The following is a 26,675-nucleotide window of genomic DNA, read 5'->3' as shown; positions in this document are numbered from 1 at the left end:
CCATTGACCTAAGAGGACTCTGCAGTGGGACCTGAAGTTCCAGTGTGTGCAGAGTCAGGACAATTTCTCCGACATGGTCCAGATATCGAAGGGAACTGCAAAAACCTGCAGTGGTGGCTAATGAACCATGATTGGTTAAGTGGGAGACCCTTCTCCCTTGCCCAACCAGAGCTGACCATAGTGACAGTTTCTATCAGATGAACAAGTTACTCCTGGGCTAAGGCGGCCATCTTGGAGATGGGGAGATCAGAGGACTGGTTTGTGGCGGAATCCGGGCTTCACATCAATCTCCTGGGTCTTCGGGTGATCAGATTGACATTTAAAGCCTTTCTTCCTTCAATCAGCAGAAGGTTAGTACAGGTGTACATGAATACTACCACCTATAAGCAAATATACCAAGATTCCCTCATGGTCCAATCTTAATTTCTCATGTGGTGCAGCTCACAGAATGAAACAATTAGCCTTCAAATTAGTACAGGGACAACAATATCTTTTCTTTCGTTAGATATATGTTATTTCTTTTTTTCTTTTAGTTTATCAAAATTATTTAAAATGTTTTTTTCTTTTTTGGACCTTTTCTTGAGTATACATCAATTCCTGAACATAGGTAATAATCCAATCAATTTTAAAAATACAAGTGAATGACACAATTTTTACAGTCTATCTAAGTCTATCATATATTTTACAAAATAAGTGAAAAAACAACTAATACCCTGTCTGACACACACTGACTCACATACACACCACTCATTCATACATGTCTACAATCTTACAAACTCCAAAACAATTTCTAAGGTTGAGGTAACACAGATAGTCAAGTGTTATTTCCACGCCAGGTCTACGCGCGTTTCGGTGGGTTCGTACCACCTTCCTCAGGACCAGCTCAGAAATAGTTTTATTCTCCCCTCATCTTGTGTGTGTAGGGTACCTGGAATTACAAACACATTGTAATGTACCTGTGACTAAATCTAAATGTAAGGACATTTCACTTAATCCAAACTATTTCATTTATTAAATCATTTCGACATTAACTTCGAGACATCTGATTGCACCAGGAAGGAAGTGGTACCATACAAATCGATGACCCAATTAATCTGGAGTTTAGAACTAAGGCTCAAATATTAGGACATGAACACATTATTGCCCTGTCGTAAGGTTCTATGGCAACAAGTAAACAGTTAACTCTTTGAGAGTACAACAAAGCAGGAGTATGTAACGATACCTATTGCATATTCTGTTCTAGTTTTTGGAGTGATTAGTTTTCCTTATCTTTTGATTTTTAGTCTCACCTTAAACTAAGTGATGACCAGCCATTATGTGGTCTTTTTCTATTCTATTCTATTCTATTGTTTTGGTAAAGCGCAAATCAGCTGCCCCAGCGAAGAGGCGTCCCGGCGCTAGAAAACCACAGACCAGGTCTGAGAATAGAAGATGGAGAGGAGGATTAGGGGAGAAGGAATAGATGCGTTTTAATGGCTTTTCGGAAGGCCGGTAGATTGTCTATGGAGCGGATGTTTTGTGGCAGATCGTTCCATAGTTTGGCTCCTAGGACCCTAAAGGAGCGGCCGCCCATGCGTCAGAGTTTTATGCGAGGAACGCACAGGAGGTGCTGATTAGAGGATCGTAGGTTACGTGATGGAGTGTAGGGGGTGAGAAGAGGTCGCAGCAGTGTTGGGTTTCCAGATTTGATCATTTTAAAGGTCATGATGAGGGTTTTGAATATAATTCTGGAGTTAACAGGTAGCCAGTGTAATTTTCGAATTGTAGCTCTGGCCGAACATCTGCGAGGGAGGCTGACTAAGGCTCTAGCCGCAGAGTTCTGCACGCTTTGTAGTCGTGCTATCTCTGCTTTATTGGCGCCAAGGAGGAGTACGTTGGCGTAATCCAAACGCGATAGGATGGTAGCTTGAATGATGAGCTGGCGGATCTTGGCGTCAAAGAAGCCCAGTATGTGGCTAAGACTTCTCAGCAGGCCGACACAGGTGCCAGCGACTTTTTTGGTGTGGGTCTGATAGTTAAGAGAGGCATCCATCCATACTCCTAGATTTTTCACTAGGGATTTGGGGGGTGGGATGGTGCCTAAGGAGGACGGCCACCAGTGCTCATTCCAAAGGCTGGTGTTTTTGCCAAGGAGTAGCACTTCTGTTTTACCAGCATTAAGCTGTAAACAGTTATCTGTCATGCTATTGCGGAGAGACCGTTTTTAAATCTGGAGGCCGAGATGGAAGGGCCTTCCGTCAGAGTGATGGCCAGCTGTGTGTCCTCGGCATACAACACTAGTGTCAGGCCCCACTCTATGGCCACTGTCGCAAGAGGTTGCACATAATGATTAAAAAGGGATGGGCTCAGCGCCGAGCCCTGCGGAACTCCCTGTGCAATGGGGTGAGGTTTAGATAGAAAGGGGGGTGCTGAGACTCGAAAGGATCTGTCCTTTAGAAAAGATCGGAACCACTCCAATGCAAGGCCAGATACTCCGAATGTCTCCAGGCGATTAAGAAGGATGTCGTGACATACCGTATCAAAGGCCGCGCTGAGGTCGAGAAGAATCAGTGCAGCACTTTGACCGGCATCTAAGATCGTCCGGAGATGTTCGGTGGTGGCCAGAAGAGCAGACTCAGTACTATGGCCTGGTCTGAACCCATTTTGTGATGGGTCCAGGATGTTGTTTTGGACCATGTGCTGGGACAGAATACTGTTTGCATGGGCTTCAGCGAGTTTGGACAGCCATGGGAGCAGGGAGATAGGTCGGAAATTTTCCGGCTTAGATGGGTCTAGGGTGGGTTTCTTGATGATGGGTGAAACCCACGCTTGCTTCCAGGCAGATGGTACACTCGCTGAAGAGAAGGAGAGGTTCAAGATAGAGGTCAGAGAAGGAAGAAAGAAGTTAAGTGACTCTAAGAATTGAGCCGGGCGCATGGGGTCTGATGGAGAGCCAGTTTTAACTTTTCGACATAGTTTGGTGAGGCTGTCAATGGAAATTTCTGGGATGTGGGTCAAAGTGGTGTAGTTGGGGGAGGGGATAGAGCTTTTAGTGGGGCTGGGGGAGTGCTGAGGAAAGGATGTATAGATTTTCTGTACTTTGTCAACGAAAAATATGGCTTGGTCTCCGCATTGTTGCTCAGAGGAAATACGGGGGGGGGGGGGGGGGGTTTACCGCTCTGAAGTTCTTGAACCAGTTTAAAAACTTCTTTGGCAGGGGTAGGGCTAGAATTGATTTTATCTGCATAGAAGGCAGTTCGCGCAACGCGGATGGATTTATGGTACATTTTTTGTTTTAGAAGGTAATAGGTTTTATTATCGTTTTTATATTCCCTTCTCCATAAGCGCTCAGCTCTTTTACAGTCTTTGCGCATGGTTTTGAGGGTATCGTTGTACCATGGGTTGGACGGCGAGTTACGTCCTTTCGTCCATTTTGCTGGGATAAGGGTGTCTAACCCTCCCGTGATCCAATCATGAAACGTGCTATAGGTTACATTGATGTCAAGGTTGGTGTCATGATGGAATTCCCCAAGGGTAGCATGGAGATCGCTGATGGATAGTTTGTGCCATGGTCTTTTTAGACGTCGAGAAGGTATGATTTTGTGCCTTGTTTTATTGACCTGAATAGTCAGTTTAATAAGGTAGTGGTCTGTCCATCCCATCGGTAAGGGTGCCTCTGTTTTAATCCCCTCGATGTTTGTAAATACTGGATCCAGGATGTGACCAGCCTGATGCGTTTCAAGTATGGATAGTGTCTTTTCTTTAAGGATACATCAGCAACACCTGAATGGAGAATATATATGTATCAAGGGCCTGTTTTGCGCCTTTGTGTATGCAGATCACTGTCATACCAGCAAGAGAGATTTTTCTTACCGCGAATCTTTCATGAATGCATCAATTTGGAACTGCTTCTTATCTTTGTTTGCGTGACAGCGATTATACTGGTGAGGTTCTCCTTTCGATTGTTCTAAATAAAGTAATTTTTATTTTTAGATTGTATCCTCTGTTTTGTAGCTCTTTGGATCCTAATAGCAGCCTAGTGAAATTCTTACCTCAATTTCTTAATGGGTGGGCCACTTGGATGCCAATTCTTTTGTCTCAGTGCGAGGGGGATGCAGGATAGGGCGGTTCTATTCTTGTAGCTCTTTTTCTAATTATCCTAAAGAAATATGGGCGGAGGTTGGGATTTTTACTCTGCATATATTATCATCAATATTATATGTCATGAATTTCTTTAAAAACCAACCTTTATAAGTCTTGTAGGAAATATAGATTTAGTTCTTCTTGTACTTCATATATAGTCCAGTGTGACCATCTTTTCAATACTTCACTTTCAGGATTATCACTGCATATGATTCAAAAAACAATTTTTTTTATAGTTATGATGTCACTTAATGTGTCATAACATACAGTGTATTATAACCATTCCTGATCTTATTTCTGACTATAGGTCTATGTTCTTTTTACTATTTCCCCAAAAGGTTGCCTATAGTTATCACCTTGAATACACATAGTCTACGCCGTCAAGAACGCGTTAGTAGTTATGCGGGTGCGCGTTGTTGAGCTTTAATACCAATTGCCTGCCTTCGGTTAATAATTAAAGGATCATTGTTTTTGTGCATGCCTAATGTTATGGTGCCGTCCCGAGTGCGCGTGTTTTTTAGATATTTAAACCGCATTGACGATTACAAAATATGCGTAGTATCTATTTGGTATACTTAGTTAATCTTAGGGTCATATAGTAATAGTCCTACAGTCTATCGCCCTTCGCTGCTGTTAGTCATTAAATTTGTAAGCGCTAAACTGGAATACTATGCTCTAGGATTACTCTATGTTGCTAAAAGAGTTGGCTTATTAACGTAAATGGTTCTGACATTCCGATCATACCTGATTATGATGATATGCACGACGTGCACGGTCCTCCTGCCTGGTCTCCCCTCTCCGAAACCGACGCTGTACTAAGAGTTAAGGTCCTGGCTTTAAATAGGTTCCATAACTTCCTGCCATTGACGCTTGCAGAGTTTGACATACCGGAAGAAGTTGTGACTCATTCCGGTCGAAATGTGGGCGCCATATTGGAACGGGGTGGTAACCCTCGGATAGTTACTAATGATGTATTTTCTCTTACCTCACTACCTTACTCTAATTTCACTTCGTAGTTTGGTTGTCTTCCCGCCATTGACGCTTGCAAAGTTTGGCATCCCGGAAGAAGTTGTAACTCATTCCGGTCGAAATGTGGGCGCCATATTGGAACGGGGTGGTATTGTAACCCTCGGATAGTTACTAATGAAGTATTTTCTCTTACCTGACTACCTTACTCTAATTTAACTTCGTAGTTTGGTTGTCTTAGTATAAAGCAAGGTTATGTTATTTAGAGATTAGTTGCAGAGATTTATAATATACAAACCCGGCATGTCGATTGCAAAATGTAATTGTATCTTACTTCACGGTATGTGTGCAGGCGCCATATTAGAGCATAGTGATATATTTAGTATTAATGCCATAATTTCGTCTACACACCGCCTTCTAGACATTAAACTACATGATTACACTGCCTTAATGTTGGAAATCATTGTATTATTATGATAAGGATTATATTAGATATACATCATCTTGAGACAGGTTGATGTATATAATCTTATAGGGCATGGACCAGAACTTAATCAAATGTTTTTGTCAGGGTGCCGTAATCTATAAAGAATATTGATATGGTATTCTGAGAGGCGTGTAGTGTTAGATTATTGATAACATAGACATATGATGGAGCATAAATCAACAGTAACCAATGCTTCCTATGTGTTATAGGTGTTCTATAATAACCTGCAGATATCTAGAAAATGCATAAGCGACTCCCTCCTTGGCCTATGTTTTAGGTCCTTGTGTCTAGTGCCTTATTATTAAAGACCACTCCTTACTTCATAGGTCTTAAGGTAGACGGAGTTTGTCAATTTATGTATGTTTGGTGACAAACCAAGCTATATTTTCATTCAGTCCTCTGCGAACGCTGTCAAAGTGGAAAATCCAGAAACTCTCCCGTTTTTTACGGGTGTGTTCCATGGATTGACCCAGTTTCTGTTGCACTTTCTCTAAGATACACCACCGAAGTTCAGTTTCGTTGTGGTTCAAGTCTATGCAGTGTTGTACTAAGGGTGCTGATATTTTCTTCATTCTTACTGCTGACTTACGTTCACTGAATCTAGTGCGAAATTCCCTACCTGTTTCTCCAATGTAAGCAAGGCCACAAGGGCACAGAATTATATATATGACGTTACTACTCCTACAGTTTGTCAACGATCTTAAATTTACTTGGAAATTGGTATGATTCATTGATTCAGTTGTAATTGCCGCATCGCACGCATGGCAGGATCCACATCTGTGGTTGCCAAGTACTGGGTTCTGTCCTGTAATTGATGTTTGGGTATTACCTATTTTCTGTTTGTTCCTAGTATGGACAAGCGATCTTTTAAGGTTTTTTTCCTCCTATATTCTACTAGGGGTTTGGGTCCAAAGCTCTCACTCTCTTCTGTTTCCAATATACTCCAGTTTTTATTGATTATATTTTTGATTTTATAATTCAGTGGTGAGTGATTGATGACGCAAGTAATACGATCTGTAGATTTCCTTTTTGTACCACTCAGTAGGGAGTCACGATCATAATACTTTGCTCTTTTAAAAGCTTGCCGAATCAATCGATGAGGATAGCCTCTTTTAAGCAATCTGGTTTAAGTTCTTCTCCATGGCGTTGATATTCCATCATGTTAGTACAATTACGACGTATCCCGAGGAATTCGCCAAAGGGGATTGAATCCTTTTGGCAGTGTGGGTGGAAACTCCCGAATTGCAGAATGGTATTTTTGGCTGTGGGTTTCCTATATAGACTTACTTCTAGGATTCCACTGCTGCCATTTATCTCAATATCTAGGAATTCCACCTTATCTGTGTGATAATTTGAGGTGAACTTCAGATTGGGGTCGCTAGAGTTTAGCCATAGTATGTAGTCCTTCAATTGGACTTCAGTACCGTGCCAAACAAAAAAAATATCAATAAATCGGCGCCATAAATGAACATTTTCAAAAAAGGGAGCAACTTCGTTGTATACATGTCTCAATTCCCATTCGCCCATGTAGGCATTCGCTACACTGGGCGCGCAAGAAGCACCCATGCTGGTGCCCTTCACTTGTTTGTAGAGGGCACCATCATAGTCAAAATAGTTGTTCAACAGGACAACCTCCAGGCATTGCAGGATGAATCTATCCGGTCGGTTTTCAGGATATCTCTGTAATAGGGACGATACAGCTTGTAACGGCTGACACTGAGGTATGTTGGTATACAACGCCTCAATGTCAAGCGTTACGAGTATATCGGTGGTTGCATCAAATGTAGTTCCCTCTGTCTTGACAATCATATCCCCCGTATCACGGACGAATGATTCATATTTCTGTGTTAATGGGCAAAGGAATCTGTCCTCATATTTCGATAGGGGCTCTGTGATCGTCCCAATCGTGGAAATGATTGGTCGCATGGGGGCGCTAGTCTTATTTTTGTGCGTCTTCGGTAAACCATATAAAGCTGGGGTTACCGGACAAGATTTATTCAGAAAAATGAGTTCATCTTCACAGATGAATCCTTCTTCAAATGCAGTGTTTGTAATTTCCCTTATATTTACATTGAGCCGCTGTAATTCCCTTGGGTGAGCTGGCCTGTAATGTTCCTCAACACGCAGCATCTCTAACATCTTTTTGTTGTACTCACTTTTGTCGAAGACTGTAATTCCCCCACCTTTGTCGCATGGTTTTATTATCAAATTGGTGTTCCTCTCGATGTTTTTGAGGGCTAGATTTTCTTGTTTTGATAGGTTGAAGGTAGATTTATTGGTTCCTGTTAGGAGACGTGTGATGTCTTGTAGTACCCTCCGTTCAAAAATTTGAACCTCGGGTCCAACGACATCTAAGGTGGGTGTGAAGCTGGAGGGTGGTTTGCAACCCGATAGATTAAGGTTTTCTTCCTCTCGTGTTCTGCCTTCAAAAAATGTTTTTAGTCTAACTTTTCTAAAAAATGCGAACAGGTCCTCATGGAGTTTAAATTTGTTCAGTGGGGTACAAAGAACAAATGATAAACCCCGATTCAAGACAGACATTTCTTCACTATTCAACTCAGAAGATGACAAATTATAGATTGGCATTGTATCTTTTAATTTGTTTGTATTTAGGTTTTCCTTTGGGTCTACCACCAATATTGCTGATTTCTCATCTTCACATACTGTTGCTGAGGTTGAGGGCTCATCATTTGGTGTCCTCCCCTGTCTTGTGGCCATTGTACGTTCTTTCCCCTGTTGGTGCCTCTCGATAAAAAACCCCGAGTATGGGTGTTTTGATATCCTTGCCTGCCCCTATAAGGAGGTCTGGAGTTATAACGTCCTCTCCCTGAATCTTGATAATTGTCTGGGTCAGAATCAGAGGAACCGGTGTCTGAAAAGTTGGTATAATTTCTTGTGTAGGTGTTATCATAATTAGGATTGTAGCTGCCCTGGTGTTCTCCCTGATAGTAATTAGGGTTTAAATACCGGTAGATCTTTTCTTTCGTAAACCAACGTACATCCTTTTTTAGTTTGTCGGTTTTTTTATTAGTTAGGTAAGTGTCAAAATCTTTTATCTCTGATTGAATCTTTTCAAGTTTGTTTTTGGCATCATCAACTGCACTGGAAGTCTGTAACTTCTCTTCCAACTCCTGAATTTCTTTGCTAAGGGCTGTCAGAAGATCTTTCACAGTTTCGATGATTAACATCATCCAATCTCTGGAGCAGCGGTTTGAAATCAGTGAACACTGTTCCAGAAATCTGCGGACTTCAATAAACAGAGCGGGAGCATTGCGAACCCTAAGGCCAGATGGAATAACTCCCTCTTTAAGATATGCAAGCATATAGAATGCATGTGATTCTATGCGTTTCATTTTCTTTTTTAGATTTAAAAGATTTTGCCATTCACTGTTATCTCCTAATGTAGTGGGGGCAGGGTTGTTTCCATCAGTTACTAATCCTAGTAGAGAACTAAATTCTTCATCAGAAAACCCAAACGTTTCAAGTTTGTCCATAGTGATGCAAAGTTGTAAAGATACTATGTTCAGAGGGATTTTTACTTTTTAAACAGATAGTATTGGGTTAATTTGGTCAAAGACCTCCACTTCCTTGGTGCCACTATCCTGGTGCACCAATATCCCACAGTAATGTCAGTCTAACTTAGAAGGGAAACTAGTTCCATTCTTAGTTCTACTTGAATATCCCACAGTTAAATAACCGTGAATGTATTAACATAAAATTTGGGACCCCCTCTGTAATTGCTTTTATGACCAGGGAAGAGAGGGGACTATACTTATAAGCAAATATATCAAGATTCTCCCATGGTCCAATCTTAATTTCTCATGTGGCGCAGCTCACAGAATGAAACAATTAGCCTTCAAATTAGTACAGGGACAACAATATCTTTTCTTTCGTTAGATATATTTTATTTCTTTTTTTCTTTTAGTTTATCAAAATTATTTAAAGTGTTTTTTTCTTTTTTGGATCTTTTCTTGTATACATCAATTCCTGAACATAGGTAATAATCCAATTAATTTTAAAAATACAAAAGTGAATGACACAATTTTTACAGTCTATCTAAGTCTATCATATATTTTACAAAATAAGTGGAAAAACAACTAATACCCTGTTTGTCACACACTGACTCACATACACACCACTCATTCATACATGTCTACAATCTTACAAACTCCAAAACAATTTCTAAGGTTGATGTAACGCAGATAGTTAATGTGTTATTTCCACGCCAGGTCTACGCGCGTTTCGGTGGGTTCATACCACCTTCCTCAGGACCAGCTCAGAAATAGTTTTATTCTCCCCTCATCTTGTGTGTGCAGGGTACCTGAAATTACAAACACATTGTAATGTACCTGTGACTAAATCTAAATGTAAGGACATTTCACCTAATCCAAACTATTTCATTTATTAAATCATTTAGACATTAACTTAGAGACATCTACATGAACACTACCACCGTCATGTGGTATTGCAACAAACAAGCCGGTATGGGGTTGTGGATACTTTGTCAAGAGGCTTTGCGCCTCAGTACCCAACTGGAACATCAAGGCATATTCCTAGTGGTTCAGCATCTGGCAGACTCTCTGAACGCCAGAACAGACTAACTCAGCCGTCAATACCTAGTGGATCACAAATGGCATCTCCATCCAGAGTGGTGAGAGCCTTAATTAGATCTGTTCAACTCCGTCAAGAACGTGCAATGTCAGCAGTTTTGCGTGCTGGAGTTTCCAGGGTGCTGTCCCTCGAGACGCTTTTCACCTCGAGTGGAACTTTGGTCTCATGTGCACGTGTCCACAAATTCCACTCCTGCCCAGAATTCTCAAGAACAACCAGAACGACGGGTCCCAAGTCATTGTTGTGGCTATGGATTGAGCACAAAGATTCTCGTATGCTTAGCTTTTGAGCATAGCATGGATTCTCCGATCAGGCTCCCTCTTCGGAAGGATCTTTTTTTGCAGCAGCAGGGCAGGATTCTGCACCAAAACCTGAAAGCCCTTCATTTTCATATGTGGAATCGCGACAGTTTACCGCTTTTGACTTTCTGCTGGAAGTCTTCAATATTATCTTGGCAATCACAAGTCTCCCCCTCCAAAAACAGTATACGCCTGCCGTTGGAGCAAGTTTGTGGCATGCTATACAGAAAAACACATTGACTGTCTATCTGCACCTCTTTCCCAATTTATTTTGTCTATTCATACCTTAGCCCGGCAGGGCTCTACTTTTGGTACATTAAAAGGTTATCTTTCTGCCATCTATGCATTTCTGCGGTTGACAGATCAGATTTCCCTTTTCAAATCACCTATTCTACATAGGTTTCTGAAAGGTCTCCAACTTATGTTTCCACCAGTACCTTTCATTATGCCATTATGGGACCTCAACCTAGTTCTCACATTTTTGATGTGTGCTCCCTTTTAGCCACTGTATAATTGTCCACTTGTCCACTTGTTATCATAAAAAAGCCTAACTAGTGGCAATAACTCCCTCCCTACCCCCTACCCCTCACCCCCAGGGTCAGTGAGTTACAGGCACTTGTCAGCACATTCTCTGTACCTCAGCACCTACCAAGACAAACGGGCCATTCTAAGTAAAGCATCCTCTCTACCAAAGGTGGTAACTACCTTTCATGTAGGCCAATCCATCAAATTCGCCTTCCTTTTACGTTCCGCCTCACCTCTCTGGAGTAAAGGATGAACTCAACTGGCTGGACCCAAAAAGGGTGTTGCCACTCTACCTTGACAACACAAAAGAGTTCCTGGTGGACGATCAACCCTTTGTTGGGGTATGTCGGAGCAAAGAAAGCAAAGGGCGATGCAGGGATGGGCAATTTCACAATGGGTAATGCTCTGGATCAGTATGTGCTACACATTAGCCAAGAAAGTAGCCTCCTGAAGCCTTGCAAGCTCATTCTACCTGAGCCAATGGTGTGATCACTGTGTTACCTCCCAGAGTTCCTGTCCTGGATAGCTGTCCGGCAGCAACATGGGCTTCCCTGCACACATCTACAAAGCACTACTGTCTGCACAGTCAAGTCCATCATGATGGACATTTTGACCGTTTGGTACTACTGGACTTTTTAGTCTAATTTGTATTGCAGCCCCCACTGCCGGAGAGATATTGCTTGGGTATCTATTCTAAGATATCATCTGCGGCAAGATGTTTCTGTCAGATTAACAAGTTACTTACCTTTGGTAACACCTTATCAGGTAGAAACTTCACTTACCCGCAGATTCGTTACTGACCCATTTATCCTACCCATTTTCTGAACTGATTTCAGAGTTAAGCGTTGTTACCCTTTTAAGGACCCTAGTTTAACACTTCAGTGTTCTTTGTAGTTCCGCACTTTTGACGTGGAACGTCGCAAAAAGAAACTGCCATCAGTGGCCTGGAGTGGCGCCTATATAGGCATCACGCATGTGACTCCCAGAGTGGACGACGCTATGCAGAGCAGAATGATTTCACCTACCGGCGCATAGGGGCACTGCTCACAAAAAATTTCTAAATCCAATCTGATGCCTGGGGAATAGTCTAAGGTAAGGAATGTGCGGCTAAATAGAGTCTTTACCAAATAAGGCGTTACCGGAGATAAGTAACTTGTTCTACAGCGGGTCAGGTGCAGGCACCTCATGGATTTCTGTGAGACTGTTACATGTTTACTTGTTTTGCTCCTTTCCAGGAATAGGGCTTTCTTGTTCTTATTTGAAAAGAAAGAGCACAAAGAGGGCTGAGGCAATTCACAAAAGCCGCACTTTTCAATTTGTTTTAGGGCAAGTAATGATGGTGCAGGAAAACCTGGGAGTGCACCCCTCGCCACTCCTTATTTGGGAAACCCAAAATTACGACAACATGAGAAATGGGATTTCCGCACACAAAGAAATGTTAATACAATTCAACAGCTTTTAAGCCAAAATAGTTATTCAGAAAACAAGAAAGTTCACTTGATCTCATACTGCAGAGGTAATTAGAGCTGCTTGTACTTCATGTTGATAAGTGTTGTCAATTACTTGCTTAATCCCATACTGAAGATGGGTACTCTAGAGCTACCTCGGATTGTAAAGTTAATTGTGCAGTAGTTGCACAATTATGCCTAGTAAGGGTGATGAAGAACCTGTGGGAAAGAAGGGAGATAAGGAGAGGACATAATATGGGAACTGGAGTCTAGCAGAGTAAATGATTCTTGCTTCTTGTTCCTTAGGTCTATTCATTCTCCTATTCTAAACCGGTGCTATAAATGCTGTGATATCCTCCCCCTCCCTTACGGGCTGCACTTTTGGAGGGGCCAGAGGGATTGACTATTTCAGTTGGTTCGGCTTCCTCCCCAGCCTTTTTGGTCTTGCCCATCACACAGTGCAGTCTGTCTAGTTGTGAAAGACCTATTGTGAACTTAAAGGGGGCTTTCAGTCTGTGCATTGCTTGCCATTGGTTGGTTTTATTGCCCTTCTCATTTGCTTGCTTCTTATTCGTTTACCTGTCTTCCTAATCTTGTGTTTGTCCCTCTCCTGAAACAGTCTATTTACTATCCTTTTGCATAGCTGACTAGTGTCCTTCCACTGCGTACTTTTAGGGACCTCCTTTTTCGTTTTGGTTAAGCACTCCATAAAAGCTCATTGGTTTTCCAGCTCCCTTGTGTGCTTTACCCCCACCATAAACCTTCCACTTGTGTTCAGTGTTAATCTCTTCTTTGTGTGCTACCACACCCCTCCGTGTTGCTCTCCCCTCGTGTTTTATTTTATTTTATTTTATTTTAGAGGTTTTATATAGCGCTGGCTGGACCCGGGGGTATCAGAGCACTTTACATTTTAGAGACAAGAAAGGTCAATAAGACAGGGGACATACATAGCATCAATGTATATAAACAACACATAAGTCTCCGCCTGACAGATTTCAAAATGATAAATATGGGAAATAAGCACAACAAAATGTGAAAGATGTGATAAATCAAAAATATCAAAAGGCACAAATTGAAAGAATAAAAAGAGCTGGAAAATTGCAGAGTCAGGATAGGGAGGTTAATGGCCCATTAGGTTGGTAAGGAAGAGAAGCGGGAGGGGCAGAAGTTGGAGGGAATGCGGGCTGAGGGTGGACAAGAGAAGGAGGGGAGCAAGGAAGAGTGAAGGTGGTAAACAGGGAGGGGGAAGTGACGAGGAGGAAGGGCGAGTAGGGCTAAAAAAGGGAGGGCGAATACATCTAGGGTCGGACAGATGTAGACAGTGGAAGAGAACAGATATGGATTAGGGTCCCCAGTATTTATTGAGAAGATGTAGTTTGAGTTCTTTTTTTAAACTAGAGTAGGAAGGGTTGCAGCAAAGGTCAGTTGGAAGGGCATTCGAAGAGAACAGATATGGATTAGGGTCCCCAGTATTTATTGAGGAGATGTAGTTTGAGTTCTTTTTTTAAACTAGAGTAGGAAGGGTTGCAGCGAAGGTCAGTTGGAAGGGCATTCCAAATGCAAAGAGCGTTGCCGGAAAAGGATCGAGACTGGGTGGTTTTCTTTTTTAGAAGGGGGGGGGGAAAGAAGGAGGGTGTTAGTACTTCTCAAGGAACGGGAGCAACCGGCTTTAGTGAGTTTGCTAGCGAGGTAGGTCGGTGTATTCTGATGGAGAATTTTGTGTGTAATGCAGGCTGTTTTGTAAGTGGATCTACCTTCAGTGGGGAGCCATTTAAGGGTTTTAAGGGCAGGGGATATGTGGTTGAATCGCTTGCAGTCTGAGGTAAGCCTAGCTGCAAGGTTAAGCACAGATTTAAGAGGTGCTAGGTGGATCTTGGGAATTCCGGTGAGAATGACATTGCCATAGTCGATGCGAGAAAGAACAAGGGATTGGACTGCTAGTTTGAAATCATCGATAGGGATGAAGGGCTTGATTTTCTTAAGGTGGCGGAGAGTGAAGAGGGCTCCTTTGGCAGAATTATTGATGTGTACCTTGAGGGTTAGGAGGTTGTCATGGGAGATCCCTAATGATTTTACTGAGGAGGACAAAGATAAGGAGCAGTTGAGGGCGTTAAGGTCACAGATCCAATTCTGAATGAGGAGCTGGTTATTTTTAAGGGGAAAAAAGAATAATTTCTGTTTTTTTAAGGTTGAGTTTGAGGTGGTTACTGTGGAACCAGGTTTGAATCTTGATGAGTGTTGTTGAGGTGAAGGATGTCAGCATGAGATTTAATCTTATAATAGAGTTGGGTGTCGTCAGCATAGAGATGGTAGTTGATCCCGGCTTGTTTAAGAATGAGTGTGAGGGGTTCCATGAAAAGGTTAAAGAGAGTGGGAGAGAGGATGGATCCTTGCGGAACTCCTAAGGAGATGGAGGTAGGGTTAGATAGGCAATTTTGGATTTTGATTTGTTGAGAACGGTGTTGTTGGTATGAGACAAACCATTTGTGTTGTACCATTCAGGTCGAATCGATCTCTAAGAACATTTAGTAGAGCAGAGTGGTTAACAGTATCAAACGCTGCAGAGAGATCAAGGAGGATCAGCAGGCTACATTCACCATTGTCAAGTGAGTGGTGGATGTTGTCAACAATGTTTAGCATGGCGGTTTCAGTGCTTGCATCCTTTCCTAAAGCCAGATTGGAAGGGGTCTAGTAAGTTAAAGTGTTCAATGTGTCTATCTAGTTGGAGAAGGACACATTTTTCCAGGGCTTTAGAAAGAAGGGGAAGGTTGGAGATGGGACGAAGGTTATTGAGGTTGTTTGGGTCTGCCAAAGGGTTTTTGATAATGGGGGTGATTTGGCCTAGTTGCAATGAATTGGGGACACAGCCGGTGGCAAGGGAGCTGTTGATAATAGAGGTCCAGGAAAGGATGATGATGTGTTTGAGGTTTTTGGACAAGTTTGGAGGGGAAAGGGTCTTTGGTGTGGGAGGAAGGCTTGAGTTTGGAAATGATGTTAAAGACGTCTCTTTCAGTGACTGGCTGGAAGGTATGCCATGCTGCATTGTTTTTAGGAAGAGGATTAGGATGTTTGGAGTCCAGGAGATTGGAGGGCAAGGGGGGGTGAGGGATATCAGAGTTTTGATGGGCGTTAGTGGGACTAGGGGTAGTTATGGTGGAGGGTGGGATATTAAGAGAGATGTTCGGATTTGTGGGAGGGATCACAGTAGAGAGGAAGGTTTGCTCAATTAGTTTAATTTTGTCTGGAAAAAAAGAGAGCTATTTCTTCACATCTAGTTGTCGAGGCCAGTGGGACTGGGGGAACGGAAGCAGTTTGATTGCGCACAATGTTGAATAGTTCTCTTGGCCTATTCTGAGCTCGATCTATTTGTGACCTGAAGAAGGAAGTTTTTTGTCTAAAGATGTGTTTTTTGTAGGACGATCTAGCAAGTCTGAGGCAGGTCAGGTTAGAAGGAGAGGGGTGCTGTCTCCATAATCTTTTAGTCAGTCTGAGTCTACGTCTTTCATTATTTAGGTCTGTGTTAAACCATGATTTCTTCCCCCTCAAAATTCCCCACGCTTCATAATGCGCTTTCTCTCTCTCTCACATGCTCTCTCCCTCATGCTCTCTCCCTCATGTACTTCTCCCCGTGCTCTGTTGCACTTTCCCTCTTGTGCTTTTCCTGTACAACTTGTATGCTTCCCTCACTCTGTTGCTCTTTCCCTCCTATGCTCCCCCACCTGCAAAATACCCTCCACCCTCTGTGTTGTTCTCTCCCATGTATGGTTTCCTCCATTGCAAAAGTCTCCTGCTTGTGCCCGGCAACACCCCATGCTCTGTTTCTCTCTCCCTCGTGTGCTTCTCCGTGCAACCCTTCTCCAGCCCCACCAGAGAGATCTAATATGTCCACTCTATTGTGAGTTTCCTCTTCCTCCCAATAATAAATCTCGCCCAACATTCCACCCCCAAGCTCCACGTTGCTCTTTCCCCTTCGTGTGTTTCTCCCAGGAAACAAACAACATTGACAGAGCCAATAGGTCCAAAAGGCAATACCGATTGTTTTAGCCAATGCTTGTTTTCCTCTGGCGTACATGTCGAATCTGCTGTTGGGCTACAGTTGGATCCAGACATATTTTAAGTCACCACTATTTTCTTTAATAAACTATGTGAGAAGGCAGCATTTATTCTATGGCAGGGTTAGCAGGGGTGTAGCACAACTATAGCTCACAAGCTACAGTGAGGTTCACTACCACCCCTGTGCAAATTGTATCATATCACCTTGCTCCGTGTCTTTCTCTGCCTTGGCCACAATCACACCTCATCCCAACTCCCAGCAACCTCTACAGGCCCCCCATCCTCTCGCCAATCCTCCTCAGCTGCCACTGAGGTGCTAGGCCAAGCCTCACAACTGTGGTACAGTTTTTGTTGGGAGAAGTGTCAACTCTTTGTGGAGGGAATTTTCTAGATATTTCACAACTCAGAGAGATATGAGGAAAAAGGGTGATTTTAGCCAAAACTTGAGGTTTGCAGATCATTGTGGGTAAGAAACAGTAGAGGTATCTCCTTTTGTGCTCAGTTTTTAGAAATGCCTCGATGTGTAGGTTTCTTTTAGTGCCATCGGAGCCCTGGGCCAAATTTTGCACCTACCCAAATTACCAAAAGAGTAATTTATCAAAGTTGATTTCTCCACTCCTCGTTTTCTGTTGCTTTTTTATTGGGAAAAGTGTGAGAACACCGAAAAGTTGAACTTTTATTTTTACCATTTGTCTAAAACTTTGGCTTCCAAATGTGAGCCAATGTGAAATAAAGAGGACATTTTGAAAAATGTCCTCTGAATCAGATGATATTATGGATAACCCCAACTTCAGAAGTGTACAAATGACTTCTATTAATAAACTCAGTATGTTCACATTTCAAAATTACAAAGGTTTACTTTATACCCATTTTTCATTCATTAGATTTGCCATCTTATTTGCCTCATGATTAATACACAATGAAAAATTCATTATAAGCTGCAGCCTAGCTGTTGCCTCTGGGCATTGCGTGTTTTACACATCCAGCACTATACATCCCTACAGCCATACGGGTCTGATGGACTTAATTGATATATTTTGCTACGTTTTTTTTTTATTTCAACAATAACCTTTCTTCTCCAAAACCATGAGCAATCTACACAAATGACTCCTTGCAGAATTCGGAATTTCGATTAGTTTTCACAAATGCATAACTGTCCGTGTTCACCCATGAGTTTCACACCTTTCTCCAACATATACTGCAAGTAGGTTTAAACTACGAACAAATAGACCGTTACAAAAAAGCAAAGACTACAGTATAAAAATGTTTTTTCTTTTGCAACTCTGCGTGTTCCTGAAAGCTAGTAAGATGATGGTGCCGCTCGAGACTGCTTTTCACTGCTGTACTGCTGTCCTGATACACGAGGACGGCGTGTGGGTCTTGGCCCTTCTGGGACCCCTCTTGAGGAAGCAAGAGACCTTCGTGGCCGCAGAGGAGTGAGAGGCGTGGTGACCGGGACTGCGAGGACCAGCATTCCTGGAGTCATCGACAGCTGGTTCCTCTTCCCGGCCGAGCCGCGTCCCCTCCCAGTGCCGCGCCCCCTGTCAGTTGCTTATTACTTCTCGCGGCCCCCGCTTCGCGGGGGCCGCTCGAGACTGCTTTTCACTGCTGTCCTGATACACGAGGACGGCGTGTGGGTCTTTGCCCTTCTGGGACCCCTCTTGAGGAAGCAAGAGACCTTCGTGGCCGCAGAGGAGTGACAGGCACGGTGACCGGGACTGCGAGGACCAGCATTCCTGGAGTCATCGACAGCTGGTTCCTCTTCCCGGCCGAGCCGCGCCCCCTCCCAGTGCTACGCCCCCTCATATCTTATAATCAAACCTGTAAATGCGCATCGCGGGACGCGCGCGGGTCGTAGCCCGGGGCGAAACCCGGGCAAAGGGCGGGCCCTCTGTGGCCCTCAGAGGCCTGTAGAGACTGGACTGGGCCATAGACGTTGGACTTCGGTAATAATTCAGTACGTATATTAATTTTAGCTGGTATGTTGTCTAAGGACAAAGCGGACACTAGTAAAAAAACTGTATCTGGGGTAGGGCCTATGGATAACTACTTGATTAAGAAAATAACCCAGATTAATAGTGATAGAAGGGCTTCCCTAGGTCATGGAGGTCCCTCACTTATACAGGATGAGGTACCACTGGTGGTGGCTGATACACCTACACTTACACCTATTTCTATTGCTCAAGGGAAAGTTGTTACAGCAATAGCACAGGTGCATGCCGTAAGTCTTGGTGATCAGCCAGACATTGAGGAAATAGAGCACCCTACATCTCCCATACGCTCGGCTAGAGTTTTTAAAAAGGCAAAATTAAGAAGTAGGGGGAAGCAAAACCCACATATAGCTAACAATAAAAGGAGCCCGTTACTGGAGGCAAAGACAGACAAAGACTCTTCTTTGGGGCATTTAGGGACAGTTTCAAAGTCAAATCAAACGCATTGTATTATAGAACTTAATGCTTTATCAAACACTGGGGAGAGGGTGGATAAAGGGGAAGTTTCGGAATATTCCACCACTGAGGTCTCTATACAAAGCACTCCTATTAGTACGCAAGTCTCCCTTTTGAGCCCATGCAGTGGCTATGATGATGAAGGGTTATCAAATTCTCCCATATTTTCCCCTGTTTCCTCTCCCAATATAATTCATATGTCACCATTTAATACTAATTCTGATATTACCAAAAAAAGAAGGGGCTGCCCATTGAAGACCCGGGAAGCTAAACTGCCGAAGAGGAGCCCCACTTTAGCTGTGACTGATGTAGTTATCTCATCAACCCCTCCTACTGTCTCTCAAACGATTACCCATTCCTCTTCCCCTTTTGAGGGTGGTTTGTTAGCAAAATTTGAGAGTTTGGTAACATCATTGTTAGAGCCCTTGCTAGAAAAAATTACCCTGTGTAATACTCAACTAGCTCAGTTAGATAAAAAGGTAGAAAACAATAGACTACTACTAGTAGATATGGCCAAGGGTGTAAACATTATAAAACCTATAGCTTCAACTGTTACAATGAAGGCCCCACTCCCCCTACTAAAACTGTTCAAATTGGGGTAAAAGCATCCGGTCCTGCAACGGAAAAAGCTTTGCCACCACATTTGTCACAAAAGCATGACCCTGTAATTAAAGCTACAAGTAAAGCAGGTGACCAAGGGGGGGAAAACTTAAGTGTAGAAGAAAGAGCAGAGACATCGCATGATAAGGCTATTAAGGAGAATGAGACAGGGAATTCCCACAATAGAAAGGGGTATCGTCAGAGATTTGTAGATTTACCACCTGAAGCAGCCCCCTATACAAAAGTTATGGCGGGCGTCCCTGAGCTAATTGTGGGCATTAGGGAAGATCATCGAGCCTTAAGAAACAAAGTGACCTATTGGCTGTGTAATAATAGACCTTTGCCTGCCCACATTAATGGAGAAATTCTCAATGTGAGGCGTTCAACGTGGGTGGGCCCCCGACCCAAAGATAAGAAAGGGGATGTCATTATTGTAAACTTTAAGGACCATAGAGCTGTCAGACATATCGGAGATTGGTATGACCTGAGAAGTAGCGATTCAATTACAACCCATTATCTCAGCTACTTCTATCCCTATTGCCCAGGGCAACACTCTAGAAATAGGGATAAAGTAAGGCAGCCTGTAAACTGGTCCGGTTTAAATCAATATGGACACAGTCAGACTCCTCATTTCCAAACTCAGAGGCAATTTAATTTTCATCAAAGGCCTATCTATCCACCAACTCCTGGGCCGAATTTTGGACACAATTACCTTTGGGATAATAGAGGTCCTCCCCTACCAGTTTACAATTTACCAATCCATAATCGGTTTGACGCCTTTTCGGGCTTAGATTACGTTGATTGACAAAAACAGGATAATTGTAAGAAGTTACTGAGAGTAGGGAATGTTACTGATTCCAAGGGGATTTCAATAGTGCATAGGCCAATAGAGGACTGTAAGATTACCCTACCCTCAGAACAGCCCCTAAATATAAATCATGTAGACTCTGAAGAGCCTCTGTGTAAAACACCGAGTACTCTGGAGTTGGACATGAGTGGTAATCATGGAGAAGTAGGTTCCTTATCTAATAAGATATCAGGCAATATTTCCCTGGGAGTTACCGAAGCAAAGGAGAAAAGGAAATCCTGTACACTCCTATTTTGGAATGAGGCAGGATTAAGTAATAAAATTAATAACCCATCGTGGGAGACGGTAATCAACGGGAAGGATATTGTGGCCCTTCAAGAAACCTGGTCTATGGAACCAGTGTACATAAGTGGCTACAGAACCTTTTTTACTTCGGCTGTGGGGGTTCAATACGGTCATGCAAAGGGAGGCCTAATTACATTTATCTCCAACCAGCTTAAGTACGAGAAAGTACACTTTATGCCCAAATCTAGTTACTACCAGGTAATAACCCTAGGCACTAAGAAGGGAATCAACGTTGTTGTGATAAATTTTTACAACATTTCGAAAGATGAAATTCCCAATATCTTAAAAAAGCTCAGGGAGGACATACAATATGAAATAGACAAGTCTGATAGGGAATTGATAATTTTATGGGGGGGGGGGGGGGGGGGGGGAATTTTAATTGCCCACTCTGAAATAGCCCAAAATCCAACTCCCTTTGCCCCCACGTTCATTAGTAGAGGGGCATCATCTACTATTGATTGTATTCTTACATCAAACAGTTATTGTCACGGGATTGATAAGTCAGAGACTCCAGAACTACCCCTAAGTGACCATTTGCCCCAAATAATAGTGTTCGATAACCCTTTTTCTGAACATCTTGAAGACATTCCTGACTCACGTAATGTCCCTGACGTAACTCTGGGGAGGCAAAATGGGTATAGTTTAAAATGGGGCAAGGTTGCACCAGATAGGTTCTTGGAGAAGCTTTTGGATGTTTGCTCTGATAGTTTCGCTATTTGTTTAGGGGAAGCGTCTCACTGTGATCAGATAGTGGAACATTTCAATAGAATAGCCTCTGAAATTAAAAATAGCCTGTGGGTGGAGGTAAAAAATAGGAACAGGCGCGTTAAAAGTTGGTTTGATACCGCTTGTACAAGGGCATTAACTGATTTGAAACACGCTACTCATAGGTCTCCCCGTGATCCATTAGTAATAAGAGGGTTAAGGAGAAAATATAATGAGGCCCTGAAAAATAGAAAAGCCGCTATAAAAAAGGAGGCCTTAGATGCACTCTGTGAGGCCGCCCAATCGAAGGATGCATCTGCTTTTTGGAGCGCAGTTAACGCCTCCTTCCTCTTTGATAATCACAAAGGTCGTATAGAGCTAGCAATTACTGAGGATGAATGGGTGGAACATTTTTCAAATTTGTATAAGTCTCAAGATGATCATCATTCTATAAATGTTTTAAAAATGGGTAACGTTGGAATGGGGGATGAAAAATTGGTGATAACTCTGGAGGAAGTCATGATGGGGTTGAAGGCCACGAAGGGAGGCAAGGCTGCCGGCCCTGATGGGATCCCTGCAGATCTATATAAAGCGAACAACGAGCTCTGGGGCCCCTTGTTGGTACAGCTTTTTAATGCTGCTCTCGCTGAGGGTCTGAATCCATCTTGGTTTACCTCGATTATTGTTCCAATATACAAGAAGGGTGATAGACAAGACTGTGCTTATTACAGGCCAATCTCCCTTCTTGATTCAGCTATAAAAATTCTTGGTAGAATCATCCTGGTTAGACTACAGAACTGGGCAGAGGAAAACGAAATTATGAGCGATCTACAGTATGGTTTCCGGAAGGGCATGGGAACTGTAGAACAATGTTTGAATCTAATGATTGTCCAGCAAAACTACATGAGGGTTAAAGGTGAAAGGTTATATTTTATGTTCGTTGATTTATCCTCGGCATTTGATTGCGTGTCACATTCAAAGTTGTGGGAAATTTTGAAAGGGTTGGGTGTGGAAGATTCGATCATTGGCTTCCTGAGAGAATTATACTCAGGAGCATCAGCCTCAGTCCGATATGGCCGCGGGGGAGAATGTACCAGGAACTTTGGAGTGGGACGTGGAGTACGTCAGGGGTGCGTTATGGCCCCCTTTTTATTCCTCCTCTATGTAAACGGACTTGAGTGTCGTCTCCTGCAGGAGTGCAGGGATATGCCTTGGGTGGGTAAGAGGCCGATCCCTGCACTCTTGTATGTGGACGATGCCGTCTTAATGGCCCGTACTCCCCTGGCCTTACAAAAACTGCTAATATCCTTTGAAAAGTTCATGTTGAATTTAGATTTGAAAACTAATTGCAGTAAAACATGCTCCATGAACTGTGGCACAAGATCCAGGGTACAAATGAAAAGAATGTATTTAAATAATGTTCCCCAGGAAAATACTACCACTTTCCCTTACCTAGGCATACTATTTCACGAATCCGGGGGATGGACAAGCGCTGTAAAGGCCAGAACTCTTTTGTTCCAAAAAACAGTAATGGCCATAAAGATTTTTATAAAAAAGCTGGGTCATAAACCAATTAGAGAAATCTTGGTTATATATAATACTACATGTACCTCGGTTGCACTGTATGGTGCAGGACTTTGGGGTTTTTCTAATATAGAATCATTACAATTAACTGAAAACAAATTTCTAAGGGATATCCTTGCAGTACCACAGAGTGTCTCGACATATATTTGTCATACTGAACTGGGTCTACCCTATATCTCAGATCTAATTAGAATACAGCCCATCCTTCTATGGCACAGGGTATGGACTACAAATAAATGTGTGGTCAATCGGGCTGTGCTACAGGATATACTAAATATGGATAATGTGGGTAGTGTTGATTGGCTAAATTACATCAAACATTTCATGATTGAAATTGGTTGCCGTGAATACTACGAGGATCCTCCATCAATGGGAAACATCTCCAGAAAACTGTTGAAAAAACTGAGTTTGGAATGCCTTGATGATAAGAGAAGACGAGTGGAAATGAGTAAACAGACAGTTACCTCGCATAACTTAGTATTATCTGGTGTAAAAGTACAGCCCTATTTAACCTTGATGATGTCGAATTATGATCGAATCCTCTTGACCCGTTTTAGACTAAATATCCTCTTTAGACTCTTGTCATTCCCACAAATAAATTTATGGTCGCGAAATTTGCCTACCTGCCCGTGTGATGATTCCTCACCCCAATCAGATATTCATATTTTATTTTTTTGTAAATTTTATACTATGCCTCGCAGAAAATTTATAATCCCCTTTCTTAAAGATATGAATTTTAACAGATGTCGTTTAGCTTTTATAGAATGTCAGAGAATGGACACAGTTTTTACCGTTGCTGTACTTTCAACTTTCTTTAAGCATGTATTTAAATTGCGAAAATCCATTGGTGCTAATGTAATATAATGGATCTGTTATTTTTAAATTGACTTGTGTAAACTGTAATTTTCATGTTGTTGCTTTTATGATTATTGATTTAATCGAATAAAGTACTTTCTGATTCTGATTCTGATATCATGTAAACCTTTTATTGATTGTTAAACAAATGTATATACATGTTTTCTTGCAAGTCACTATCTTCCCATCCCCTTCCCAACCTCCAGTCTTATTTAGAAACTTATGTAACTAGATAAGAAGAATCCAAGCTTTTTTGTTTTGCAGGTGGCTACCATTGTTGCCTGATTATCAAACTTGTTTTAGCCAGTTATTATCTCCGATTTTTGCGCTTCTGGCCAGGGTACAACTCTCGTCTTAATTTTAACGCTTCTTTCATACTGTGTTTTACGGTACACGTTAGGATAGCGAGCCCAAAATTGTTAAATGCATGTACTTTTTTGTTTTTATTTCAGTGCCATTCAGGAATCTTGGGAGGGGGTCATTATGTAACATACGCCAAAAACCCAAACGAAAAATGGTACTGCTACAATGACAGCAGCTGCAAGGTAAGAATACCTGATGTTATGAATAATTGTGTAGCCGGAGGAAATGCGAACGCATTTATATCTAATTTTACAATGTCTGTCTTCCGTTGCCACTTCTTAACCCTTGTCTACATTATGTTCGTACTTATGGCTGTTCCAATTACCTTTCTATTTCAGTAGGTTCCTCTAGCCAAATTTTGCCTAGTGGAATTCACCCTTACCTAGCAACAGTTTATTTAAGGCAGTGATGTAAATATTAAAAGCTTAAAGTCCATTGAATGTTGTCAGTATATGCTTGCAGCTGTTGTGGTTATCTTTTTTTGCATTAATGCTGGGTTTTTAAAACTCCTGCTCACTGTCTACTATGTTATTCTGCCTCTGTTGCCTTTATTTATTGCTATAGTGAACTAGATTTGACGACGTGTTCTAATTCCTCAGTGTTTCAAGTGTACAACTGTAATCGTCTGTGTCCTTGGAAATAAGATTTACATCTGGCTTTTCCAGACCTGAAGCCTGTGTATGTACATATATATATATATATATATATATATATATATATCTATATATATATATATATATCTATATCTATATCTATATATATATATATATATATATATATATATATATATATATATATATATATATACATATATATGTATATATATATATATATATATATATATATATATATATATATACATGTATATGTATATATATATACACTAGCAGCCCATCCCGACGTTGTCCGGGTATGAATTGCTGCCGGCCAGTAGTATATTGTTTTGTAGGATTTCGTTTTGATAGCATTTCTTATCTGTGACAGGCCTGTGAAACGCTCCGATTCACAGTGCACTGCTGATGCACTTAAGAGTTGCGCGTTCAGTAGTGTGTGCACTCGAGTTTCCCTACTTTATTTTTCCTTGCAATATTATATAGCGCAAACTCGACAACATGGCATGAGCACAATTTACATTACAGAAGAACACAATCATTTGTGGTAGGCACGGGAAGACAAAGCGATTTGCCTGGAATCACAGGATGTTGAGCTGATGCCGAGATTCGAACGTAGGTCCCCAGCTCTAAAGTTCGCAATTCTAGAATTTGTGGCAGGAGGTGTGTCTAAAAGTGACGGTGCGGCCATCAATGAGAGAGACCTGTGCATTTTTCAATTAGGTGGTGAAAAAATATTAGTATGTTGCTGGAGATGTGGGCCGCCGTGCCAGCAATTTACTTACCGGGGGAGGGTAAACACCCATTATTCCGCAACTTTGTTTCCGCATACCATCACTCCGCATACTTTAATTACGAAAGTACCATTACTCCGCAATGCCATTATAACACATGGCATTACATTTTATATGCTTTTACAAAGCATACATTTACAACGAAATTCGTTGTAAATGCATGAATGGTAAAAGCATGTTTTGTTTTAAATGTTTGGATAAGGTAAGTATGGGCATAGGGGTATATGTTTTGGGGTACTGAGGTATATGTTTTGGGGTGTTTGGGTATTTTAAGAGATCAGATATAGTGTTGGGTTATGGGGTACAGGGGTAGTTTTAGGGTTTAGGTATGGGTTTTGGGGTACAGGGTTATTTTTCGGGTTCAGGGCTAGCTTTGGGTTTTGGGGTATAGGGGTATTTTGTAGGGTTCAGGGGTAGGTTTGGGGGTACAGGGGTATTTTAAGGGTTCAGGGCTAGGTTTGGGTTTTGGGATACAGGGGTATTTTAGGGTTCAGGGATAGGTTTAGGTTTTGGGGTACAGGATTATTTTTAGGGTTCAGGGCTAGGTTTGGTGTACAGGGGTATTTTTAGGGTTCAGGGCTAGGTTTGGGGTACAGGGGTATTTTTAGGGTTCAGGGGTAGGTTTGGGGTACAGGGGTATTTTAGGGTTCAGGGGTAGGTTTGGGTTTTGGGGTACAGTGGTATTTTTAGGGTTCAGGGCTAGATGTGGGTTTTCGGGTACAGGGATATTTTTAGGGTTTAGGTTTGAGTTTTGGGGGTACAGGGTATATTTATAGGGTTAAGATGGGTTAGTGTTTAAGGGTGTTGGGATATTTTAAGGAGTAAGAGTGGGTTATGATTATGGGGTGCAGGGGTATTTAAAAGGAGCAGGGTAGGATTAGTTTTTAGGGTGTAAAGGGTAATAAAATAATAAATAAAAATAATATAAATAATGCAATTTGAAAGAATAAATGTTTTAATTAAATTTAAAAAAGTGTGTATATATATATATGTGTATATATATATATATATATATATATATATATATATATATATATATATATATATATATA

General features: G+C 41.9%; 1 protein-coding gene across 2 annotated transcripts in view; it reads left to right on the top strand.

Moving 5' to 3' along the window:
* The window catches only part of USP32 (ubiquitin specific peptidase 32), a 1,504,025-nt gene that overhangs the window by 1,415,492 nt on the left and 61,858 nt on the right, over nucleotides 1–26,675 (top strand). For both annotated transcript variants that reach the window (XM_086954917.1, XM_086954918.1), the window contains exon 33: nucleotides 24,308–24,400. In XM_086954917.1, coding sequence (XP_086811043.1) covers nucleotides 24,308–24,400 — 93 coding nt within the window. The remainder of the gene's footprint in view (nucleotides 1–24,307; nucleotides 24,401–26,675) is intronic.

This window comes from Lissotriton vulgaris, chromosome 2_1, assembly GCF_964263255.1.
Source record: "Lissotriton vulgaris chromosome 2_1, aLisVul1.2, whole genome shotgun sequence".
Classification (NCBI taxonomy): domain Eukaryota; kingdom Metazoa; phylum Chordata; class Amphibia; order Caudata; family Salamandridae; genus Lissotriton; species Lissotriton vulgaris.
This window is presented reverse-complemented; position numbering and strand designations above follow the sequence as displayed.